This window comes from Lipophrys pholis (assembly GCF_963383615.2).
Source record: "Lipophrys pholis genome assembly, chromosome: 11".
NCBI lineage: Eukaryota > Metazoa > Chordata > Actinopteri > Blenniiformes > Blenniidae > Lipophrys > Lipophrys pholis.
The window spans coordinates 24352206-24364064 of record NC_137631.1 but is presented as its reverse complement, the minus strand read 5'-3'; the positions used below and the strand labels follow the sequence as shown (position 1 = coordinate 24364064).

Below are 11859 nucleotides of genomic sequence, written 5' to 3'. Positions count from 1 at the left end.
TTTTTGTTTTAATTTTCTTTTTTTTTTTTAAACGAAACTAAACTTGACCCACATCGGATGACGTGGGAAAGCAAATGTCTTTGCGCCATCTGATGGTCATTTGAGGAAGTGCAGCTTGTTCACACTAAAACAAACGCAGCCACCGGATTCAAACCTTTAACATTCTTATGAGGCAAGAGCGCAATCCACTACACAGCTCCACGTGTAAAATTAATCAAATTTTCAGCTATACATTAGATAGTAAATATATATCTCATTGGAGGAGTCCTTTCCAAAATGTCATGTTATATATTTGTGTCATTTTAAAGTAATTAATTACTTTACAATATTGCTGTCTCTGAACTGTAATGTGTCGCACTACTTTTGAGGTACTTTCACCAAAATAACCACAGAAGTATGACTTCCCAAATTGCTGAAATGTAGTTTTATTGCAGCTGATTTTACATCCAGTGGAGAGTGATGGAGCATAACGATCATGTTGAAACCACTTTAAAGATAAACGTTCTTGCTGCAGCCTCAGACACTAGATGATCGTAAATTCAGGCCAATGTGGTGAAGAAAGCTCAGGGGTATCGAACCTGCAAGAAGAACATGTTATTAGGCACAGAGTTTACATTGAGCCCTTTTGGTCAAGTTTAGAGATTGAAACCTGAACCTGCTGCAGTTAAACGTATAAGATCACAGGACAAGAATAAAGAGGATAAACTGGTTTTGTTTGTTTTGTAGTTTTATTCATGCTGCCAACAGCAGCAGCGCCATCGTCACTGCTCCTCCGTTTGTGCAAGTCTCCTCCGGCCCGCTTTGGCCACGGTGATGAGGATGAGGAAGAAGAAGCCCACCATCCAGACCCCTGCTACTGGCAGCACCACCGTCAGGATATCTACAAAAGAAAAACAAGACGGGTGAGAAAAACAGAGACTGCAATAGCTTTATGAGCTTATAGAGGGAAGAAGAAGAGCATGAAGATTGGAAACATACTGGATTTAGGTCTTTCTGGCATTTCGATCCTGATGGGTCCATATGACAGTAGACCCTTGCTGGGGTCCACCTTCACCGCTTCCCTCTTACTGATGGAGTTACAGTTCTGCAAATATGGGAAAAAATTAACGGAACCAAAACAAAAATCCCAATATGACATTTCACGATGTTTGAAGACGAATATTTTAAGAATTTTACCTCTAGATTATTTTTGATTTGAAAATATGTATAAAACAATTTGCATTGAGTGCCCCCCCCCGCCCCAACTTTCAGTTCGTATTAGTGTTTTTTGCTTTACAGAGAAGGTGAATGTGACCCACCTAAGGAAGGTCTGGGAGCCACTGTAATAACCAACACTTGAGCACAAAGCCCCATTATTCTACACACGAGATTATGGTTCTGTCAATATGAGCCAATTCTGTCGGCACAGCGACAAGTGAGAGACGCTCTTGAAACATCCGCCCCAGTTCCATGGAGACGTCTTTAGAGTACGAAGTGGGGAGTGAGCGCTCACCGGGACACAGGACCGGGCGTCGTCGCGTTCACACAGCTGGACGGTGCAGTGCAGGTAGAGATCATGAGGCTCGGCTAAGAAGCGAAACATATTGAAGCTGTAGCGGACGGTGGCGCTCCCTCCATTGAGTCCAGACTCTCCATCGGCTGCACGGATGAAGGAAACGGTCGCGTCTTTCACACACCTGAGGAGGAGAGTCATGAGAAAGGAGAAAAAGCCGGGGGCTGGCATGTGGGACGTTTTTATTTTTTTACTTTACAAGAGGAAAAAAATAGAAGCAACGGCCCTGGAGCTCATCGGAATGTTAACCATTTATCCTTATGGGACTTTAAATTACATCCGAGTTTTCTATTGATCATAATACACTTGTTATACGTGTGTTTTCCAGTCTTAATGCAGGTGGAAGTGTATAATTTAGCAGTACATTTGGATGAAGATGGGATAGGATAGAATTTTATCGCTCTCAAAGGACGTGGAACAAAGAAATTGCATCTCAGTGTCAAAAACTGCCATTTCCAGCATAAAAATGGCCGCCATTTCCAAACAAACGAATCTACAAACATGATTTTCGCCAAACAATATTATGGCCGTGCCAAAAAAGTTATGACTGTTGGCTGAGATATCACAATAAAAGGGAATTGCCAATGAGTGTGGTCATGGGCAATTCCCGTGAGCTGCAAAGTAAAAGCCGTGCCGCCCTGACCCGTTCTGGAGCAGCGTGTGAGTCGATCCCTCCGTACTGTTGGGCTGAGGAGACTGTGTGGCCCAACACTCATTAATCTGCAGCAGGAAGAAATCTGCGGGCTCTGTAACAGCCACCTCGACATACACCTGAACAAGACACACACCGAGAACATGAAGTTCAACCGATACCAATCCCAACTTACCAATGATCTTTTAACCTTTTAGGTATGCATACTCATTTTGAAAGTATATATATTTATTTGTTTTTTAAATCAAAGTGAAGGCTGTGCAGCACGTGTTATATATAATTATGGCCCCTTGTTAAATAAGAGAACTATCTCTGTTGAATAGTTCCAGATGATTGTCATGAAAGTAAAAAATATTTTTTGTAATAATTATACATCATAAATCAAAACTTAATGGAAGATTTCCCATGTTAATGAGATTTCTTTCATAACTAAAAGCAATACTCACTGAATGAGGTTCAATAGATGCACGTCAAATATTTCTTTTAGCAGCTTCAGGGACTTGCTGCTTTGACAATACCCCCCCTCACATTAATTGAACAGCATCAAGGAACCACAAATCCAGTCTTCCACCTCTGCACGGCTCCAGATATCAGGGGGCTGAACGCCGGTGAGCAGGTCAACCTGAACCCACCTTGTCTCGGAGCTCAATGCTGGGAGACGTGACGTAGGCCCGGGTGTACGTGTGGTCCGTGTACAACATCATCTTGATTGTGGCATCCAGTTCGTCGACGTGCATCACCGTCTCGCTGCACATTCAGAGAAAGAATGAGGTCACATCTTAAGTCTGGGTTTTCCCTCCAACAGTTGGCTTCACTGGAAAGTCTGAGGACTCAGAGATGCGAGTCTTAATAGGAAACAAAAGATTGGACTCAGTTTTGTCAAGCTTTTTACCCCTTATCTTATCAAAAACACCTCAATCAGATCAACTGGAGACACACACACACACACATATATATATATATGGTTTTATCAAGATGTATCCTTGACAAGCAAAGTCAATGGAGCAACATGAACCGACAGAAGTTACTTGGATAAATAACCAAGATGTCTTCCATGAGACATCGCCAAGTCCAGTCGACTTGATTCAGTAGCTTCAAACTGGATGTATTCATCTTATTTCTGTGCACATGTATTAGTATGTGAAATATTAACGTGTACGCTTGGTGTGAGCCCAAAGAAATATGAAAAAAATAAATAAATAAAAGTTGCAGACTACATATGAAGACCAGATATGAGAACTTTAAAGCGTCCCCGAGTGTCGGATTTCTGTCAAATCGTAGGTTTTCTTTTTACCTGGAGAGCGGAGAAACTGGGAAAGGCAGACTGACACTTCTGACATACGGATACAAGCATTTAAAGTCCATCTTGATGACCGGATCTCGGATGATGTTTCCAGAAACCCGAGGCTCCGACAGCAGACTCAGGGAGTAGGAGATGTGAGTGAGGTTCTTCTGCAAGCGGAGAACAACAGACGTGGCTTCATCAAAAGATGCTTGAATTTTCTTGCGCCCACTCCGACGCAGACGTACAACAGATAAATCTCCAGTTGTACCTGTATGGGTTCGCCCCCGCACATCAGGTATTTGCCTTTGGATATCCTGGACATGTAGTACGGCATGCCGTCGATGACCTCTCTCTGGGCACGGCACGAGGCGTTGGGCAAGTGGACGGACGAGAGCGGCACGTTGTGATACATGAAAAACTCCTCCAGCACCCTGATTGTTATGTAGTCTTTTCCACACATGACCTTGATGTCGGCACCTGTAAGGGAAAGCAGGCGAGACCTGAAGACTCCTCGAAGTCTCTTAAAATCATGGAAAATATGGACGCCTGAATCCACTGAATTAGTGGATATCTAATTTGTTCTCGAGACGAGTGACATAAGGGGAAGCACGCATAAAATGTGGACAGTCTTAAAGATAATAAAGCTTCTTCAGTACAATATTCATCGGGATCCAATACATGATAAGAATACCAAATGACTGGAATTTGGTTTCGCATTCACTTTTCAATGGACATGAATCCATGTGAAATCTCAGTCAATTTCCATTTATGTAACTAGGAAGCCCACATTATCAATTTTCTCTGGCAGCATTTTTTTCTTTTTTACTATAATGTTAATTCTAATATATAGCTGCATTAGTAAAAAAAAACTAAAAAAAACATGGCATCTAGAAGTTATTTGTTTCTATATTTAGGACAAAAAGAGTTTAAGCATCTTAATAGTGGAAAAAAAGTCCTCATGAATTAAAATGACTAAATGTAATTTAAAAAAATAGATAAAAACGTTTAAGTAGGGGAAAAAAATCATTACATCAACAAAAATAAAAATATATTAAAGCTCAAAAAAATTATATACACATATATTGCTGAACACTCATAAAAATGTCTTAAACAGAGAACATAGAGTATATTTCCTTTTGTAAAAACAAGGAAACAAGTCAGATTATTTTAACAACAGGTGGAGACTTTGGTTTGAACTTCCACCAACTCATATTTAAGCCTGATTGTATGATTTATGTCTAATCTGCTTTTATAAATCAGAAATAATTCATTCATTTTATTTGTGGGTGGTGGTGGTGGTGCACCTGCAGTTTGACATGAGGCAGGCTATTGAAGGAGCCATGAGGGGAAAAAAAAAAAAGTGATAGAAAAATGAAAATGCCTACTTCTGTCACACTTGTCTCCAAAATAACCTCCTACACATTTGCAGCGCCTGAGATCTTCAGACAGAAGACACCTTGTGCGGTCGGTGCAAAGCTCCACGCTGCACATTCCTGCAGAGCCACAGCACAGAGAGCAGTGTGAGGGATTACCACACACAATTCTCACACTTCACACTCAACGTCTTCCTCCTTACCCTCAACCCTGAAGTGCTGCAAGGCCAGGAAAAGAAGAAGGACCACGCTCAGCTGATTCAGGAAGAAACACATCTACATTTTATCAGACAATTTCTCCTATAATCCTCAAAGTAAATATTAAAAGAAACAAAAAAAACCCCATCTATGCACACCTACCTTCCAGCCAGTTGGGATCATTCCTGTAAAAACACAATGAATTGGTAAATATAGGTGTAAATTGAAATAGATGCAGTCCGACTGCATGCTCTCTTGTTGTGGTTTTCAACACCTGCTGATCTCCAATTAAAGACACCTGCTGCGTTTCCTGTTTCCTCGCGAGCCTCCCGCGCCTGAACGCACCATTTATCCCAACACACAAGAGTTCTGCAGGAAGTTAAAAGTCTCTAAAATGACTCTTCTGGTTATCAAGACGAGAGTAAAGTAAGAGATAAGCATAAAAAGATTAAATTTACAAACTAGAAATGAGTCCTTAATAACGCTATGCTCAGTGGTGATGATGTCATGTCTGTAAAGCGAGCAAAAGTACTCCCATTTTATAATTACGTTAAAATGAAGATATTGATTCTGAAAAGCAGATACAGATTTAAAGCATTTACTTTGGTTGAAATAAAAAATAGTATAGGATCTGAAAACGGTATTTTTGTAGTATGTGTTTTTATGAATGTTTTTCTATTATGTTTCTCCATTATTATTATTATTATTATTATTATTATTATTATTATTATTATTATGGTGATGATAATAATTGATAATGTTTATAATTATTTGTAAATGGTATATTTGTCACCTTTGGGGGTTTAATAGTTCAATGTCTAGTGATTATTGGGTACAATTTTTATCCTCTATTAATACACTCAACGAGGCTCCAAGGTGAACCATGCGATAAATTACAGTAAATATCCAGAGGGCTCCACTAGATGTCACTGGGGCTCTGTCAAGTTCACCTCATCAGTTTTTAAAGAAAACCTCACAACAACCAAACGGGCTGTACCAAAAAAAAGTTAATAAAGAAAATATACTCGTGAGTGAACATCAAGCCAAGACTCGTTTTTTTTTTTTTTTTTAAACTGCCAGTAATCTCTTCACTCATCCATCTACGGTGCAGGGTGACGATGGGTGGAGGGGTCAGAACAACATGGGGGTTCAGCCATGTTGGGTTCATGATGGGAGTCTGGATTGACTCCAGGGGGGAAAGTAATAAGTGGGCCATTGTCTCTCCCACTGTGCCAACTCGTCACACCCGCAGGCCGCAGCCCAAACTCTCACATCGTTTCATCTTTGTGGGGAAAACCATCTGCTTTTGATGGAGTGGATCTGATGAGGCTTTTTTGTTTTTCTCTTTTTTTTTTTTAAAGTAAAAGAATTTAAACAAAAAAAAAAACATCAATAGAGCTCCAAGTTGTGGTAATGTCACAGGTTTTCACAATAATGTAGAATCTCCGTCTCAGTAATAAACATTTCAAACATTTTTGAAGCAGTTTTGTAGATTGAAACGAGCTTCCTGCAGCAGACGTCAGTTGATCTGTGACAGTTTCACATGTGAATGAGTTTAAACGATGAGCTCTCATCAGCATCAGTTTGATGCACAAAGATTTGCACATTTGAGACTTTGCAAGAAAAAAAACCCTCCACTTTTCATGAAATCCTTAAATGTGGTTTAAATGTGTTTGGTTTAAAATACAATATTATCTTCTGTGTTCGGGAAAATAATCGTGCAAAACTTCCGAGTTGTTGAGACTTTTGTATTTAATACATTTTCCAAAGCTTTTAGTGTTAAATGTGATCCTTTTCCTCCAATACCTGTTCAAAGCAGTTCCTTTCTCAACCCTTTCACAGGCCAAGTGATCATATTTGGTAAATTCAGATTGCTTTGGCAAACTATCTTTTCCTAACAGTCAGTTAGATTTACTTTCTGTGGTTTAATCAGTAGGTTTTCTTGAACGTGGCAATGAAAAGAATGAATGCAATTTTCCATAATGAATGTTTGAAATTCAATGCAAATTGTTCAGATTATATTTTGTTATTGTCGTGTCCATGTACTGCATGTGTGTGTGTTTAGATCTGTTATGTACTGTATGTATTGTGTTTTTCTTTTCAGAAAACTGATTTAAAGAGTTTTCACATAGATTGCACATCCAGCCCTCTATAGTATGAAAATATTATATTTCTTTCTCTTTTATTTGTAACATGGATGATTTTTTCCACTCCTTTTTGAATATGTTTGTATGTTCCCATTGCTATTTCAAAATAGCAAAAAAATTTATTTGTAAAATGAACCTGACTATTTCTGTATGCACTCACATGTGTGGTCCAGATGTTTCAAGCAGTCACATCATTCTGCACCCAAACGTGTGACCGCAAAGTCAGGAAGACGTTCGGGTCCAAACCCTGAAGACTGCAGTGCAGCGGCCGCTCTAACGCCGCCTGACCTTGTTTCCCCTTTATGCAAATGCTGCTGCAAATGCTGCTGCAGTGTTAGTTTGCAATGACAGGACATTACACAGTTTTTGAACTTTTAAACGTCGTCGTGTCTGTTTTAGGTTTCTGTCCGCCACAAGACCAAACACGAGATAATTCAATATATTCAAGCCAAAAGAAATGCCTGTTTGAAATAGATTAGATATTGCTTTGTTGTTCCCACAGCACAGGATTTGATCATGGAATTAAAATATGGTTGATTAAATATATTAAACTGTCTTTTCGTTAAAAGCTTCATCAGAACGTGTTAGATCTGTGACAAAACACTTTTCACATACAAAATTGTTGCTTCTACTTCTAGTTGCAGGATATACTTTTTATTGTTATTTTAAAAAGTGCCGCTATCCCCTACAAATGCAGATTATTTGTTTTAATACACCCTCGTTTTGTTTCAGGGGCCACAAACAGTCTAATTTCATCTTGAGAGGGCCGGCCGATAAAATATTGTCATAATAATCAGAAATTTTAACTTTAAAGTTTTTGCTTTGATGCAGTATACGTGATGAAAAATATCTATATCATCTCAAAAATGACTACAAACTCAAAATAAAGCCAATTTTAATGATAGGCTACCTTCTAGTGTAGAATACCTTGAAATATCTAAAAAAAAATAAAAATTATTATTCTCCTATTCACTCCTGTTCTAATGCATGTTCTTGTATTGATGGAAAACCTACAAATGCACATGGAGAACATGCAATTTTCAGGCTTCTGAAGTGGAGGCAGCAGCAGGAAAACTATATGGGTCTGATAAAAGCCATCATGACTGTTTTCCTACTTAATATTTGAGAAGAATGAATATAAATCTAACTCTATAAATGCACATTTTAGAATTAAATGTAAATATGACTGAAATTACGACACAACTTTAGTGTAAACACCCATAAAGTCACAGCTGTAGATTATATTTACTAGATATGTTACGCCACATTAGAAAAGTTGGGATTTTCATTAGAAATGGATCCAAACAGCTGGAAACAATAGTGTGATAAATATTTGGAGGTCTGTCGCACAGCTAAAATAAACATATCAGTTCATAATAAGTGAGAGAGGATCATCATCAGTGGGAAAACCCTGGTGATATTTTTTTAACTGCTGCTACTCATTTTAATATTTGCACACAAAAAAACCCCCATAATTATTCATTCACCACGCCGTCACAAACTGAATCCAAAATCCAACCAAATGAATCTCCAAATGACACATTGGTAACGTGATTTATTTAGAAAATATATGACATAAGAAGCATTTTAAAGTAGATGACGTGTGTAAAATGTTTGAGAATGGTTAGCTTAGGTGATTGATGAAAAATAAAATAAAATACCTGGAAAAGATGCAAAATAACACAGTTACACAGGAATATATATATACATACATATATATATATATTTTTTTTTTTACAGACAGTAGCTGTGAGGATCCATGTTTCCTTGCAGCCTTGTGCGGGGGGGTTGTCTTCTGGTTGGCAGTGGTGGGGGGCCACCCTGGTGTTGTGAAATAGCCGGGTTATAGGAGGTGTGTGTCATCGGCCTGATTCACAACACCAGCTGCAGCACACACACCTGACAGGCGGCTCTTCTGCTGCTGCAGGTCTTCAAACAAACACACACACACACACACGCACGCACGCACGCACGCACGCACGCACGCACGCACGCACGCACGCACGCACACATGTCTGCTTCTGATGTTAGAGACAACACAAATATATCAATAAAAGAACAATTCATTTCAATTGAAACTAAGTGGCCTTTCTTTTTGTAACCTCGGTTAGTTGGAAGTGATCAAAAACAATAAAACAACAATTTTCAATTCAAACAAACACAGTCTCGAACACGTATATTTTTCAGCGTTTCATTTAAGTTAACATCAGAAAGCTGTCAAATGGGAACTTCGAAATTTCAGTTAAAATTGCTCACATAACAAAAAACAAACAAACCTGCAGATAAATTACAAACAAAGCAGGCGTCACCCAAATAAGCCAACACATGATAAAACGATGCCCGTGATGTCAGCATTGTTGACAGATTTCACTTCATCATACATAGAAATGCAGCAGAAATCACTGGGATAACGGTTTTTTCATGTAAATGCATTAATGCCATCTCGTAGTGAGACTGTGAGACGAGAACTCAGACTTTTATAAGTCCGGAAATTCACATAAATGACATTAGGGTGGGGAAATATGTTTAGATTTTTTTTTTTTCCCCCCCTGGACTTGCACACTCATGGCCTGTCTGGAAGGTTTAGGGTTGTTGTTGTTTACACACCGTGTGTGTGTGTGTGTGTGTGTGTGTGTGTGTGTGTGTGTGTGTGTGTGTGTGTGTGTGTGTGTATGTGTGTGTGTCAATGAGGAGCAGACATCTAATCTGTCCACAAAATACCAAACAGTAGTTATTCAGAATGTTATTTTGTACTACTATTGATTTTTGATTTAATGACTTCAATCATAATTCCATTCAAAGGTTTTTAAGTTACTTCAATAGGATTCATGGATGAAAACACATCGATTTAGGTAAAATAAAGCATGTTGGATAACCTCTAACAAAAAAAAAAGAATCAGAATTTGTATTTGATTATAAAGAGATATATTATTTGATGCAACTGAATTTCGATCCTTACACAAAGGTTAATTTGAATATTCTCGACATTGGTTTCTTCTTTCTTTTTCCAAAATCAAAATGTGGTTATCCTAAGAAATACTGCCATCACCACAGAACAACAAAGGATGAAATGACCCTTACGAAGCTTGAAAACTGTGTATAATAGGCTACAGTTACGAGGCCAATTTCACTTAAACTGTTATTTCAGGATGAAAATGTCAAATATTCTCAGTGCGGTCTGCAAATACACTTTCCTAAAATTCTAATAAGAGCATTTGGATTGTTTTCCCCCACTGGTAAGTGGTTATTTATAAAAAAGAAAAAAGCCCTATGCATTGTCACAATGCTCAAATCTGAGCAGAATATATCTATAAAAAATAAAAGCTGCAGCACTGCGACGTATAGTGCTTGGCTCAGCTCGGTCGGTGGCCACGGATGAACCCAACGTCTCGGTACGGTTAAATATGTAGAGCAGGCCAAGACAGAATGAGCCTCCATCTGTGTTCTCTCAGGCCAGACTGAAGGACAGAGAGTGGGCCACTGGGCTCACGGGGAGGGGACGGAGGGAGGCCCTTTCCAGCAAACGTCAGCCGATTTCAAGTTATTTAAACTGCCGCCAGCGAGTTGCTCGTTGCTCAGGTGGATTACGGACACGTGGTTGGTTGGTTTTCACCATTCGACAAGCGGCGTCAGATTTGAGGGAAAGTTTGGGATTTTAAGACAAGATTTTCCTCCTTCTAAAAAAACATTAAAAAACATGCACTTTGTTATCCCAGGGATCAGGCCTTCGACTCAAGAGACAGAAATATCCCTCCAGCTCTGAACGCTGAGCTCGAGCCAGCCAACCATCTGCCGGGGGGACAGGAAGTGTCACACATATCGCACTGCCGCCTGTGGAAACAGCACGGCCATGTTTTAAACCCGCGTTACAATCACATTTCATCTCACTCTCCAGCCCCCCTCGAGGAGGTTCAACAAACTGGATCAAAATGATCAGAACGAGTACCTCTGTACTCTGCGTCTCGTATCTTTGGCACGAGGTGACGAACACGCTCAGGACAATTGTGTTCTGAGCGGCTTTGGGGTTAATTAATGGTGATGACTTCTGGAAAAGTGTTGGATTCACTGTAAACTATACAGATTTAGACATTCAATTTAGGAAAGGATGAAAACATTAATTTCCTGCCTTCGGAGAACGACTGCTGGCTTGGGCACAACAGAGATTGAATTAATTCAAAAGTGAGAATAAATTCAAATTATGATGAAGGCAAAGATCATTTTTACGGAGTATAAAAGTTGGCATTTAGAACACACACTTGTGTCCAAATAACATTTAAAGAACATAAAAAGTCACTATTCTCGTGTTGTTTTGTCCTTTGGCATCTGAAACTGAAAAGACTAAGGTAAAAGTATCAAGTCAAATTCAAACACTTTAAAAACGTTATCTTATTCTTTTCGTCTAAATGTCTATATTGTAACGTATAAAAGAAAAAATCTTACTTGTTTTTCTTCTTAATGCATCACAAATACAATGTTAAGGCCATTTAAAGTATTCACTGAATTACATATGGTGGAGGCAAAACCTCCCACCCCCGGAGCCTTAAAGGTACAGCATGTATTTCTGTTTTGAATTTAAAACTTTTGTCAAAAGAAGCTGCTGAAAGACGTGCAGGTTCTTAATTTAGCAGCTGAAAAGCTTAAACAGCAGCCTG

The 11859-nt window shown here is 39.0% G+C and overlaps 1 protein-coding gene across 1 annotated transcript; it reads right to left on the bottom strand.

Moving 5' to 3' along the window:
* Nucleotides 1-761: 761 nt before the first annotated feature.
* On the bottom strand, nucleotides 762-5243 carry zpd (zona pellucida glycoprotein d; the record flags this gene model as incomplete). The annotated part of the gene is made up of 10 exons (XM_080474818.1): nucleotides 762-880; nucleotides 979-1084; nucleotides 1493-1676; nucleotides 2196-2323; nucleotides 2837-2951; nucleotides 3499-3656; nucleotides 3758-3966; nucleotides 4875-4982; nucleotides 5066-5117; nucleotides 5223-5243. The coding sequence occupies 10 exons, from the start codon at nucleotides 5241-5243 to the stop codon at nucleotides 762-764; spliced, it is 1200 nt and encodes a 399-aa protein (XP_080330944.1).
* Nucleotides 5244-11859: the final 6616 nt, after the last annotated feature.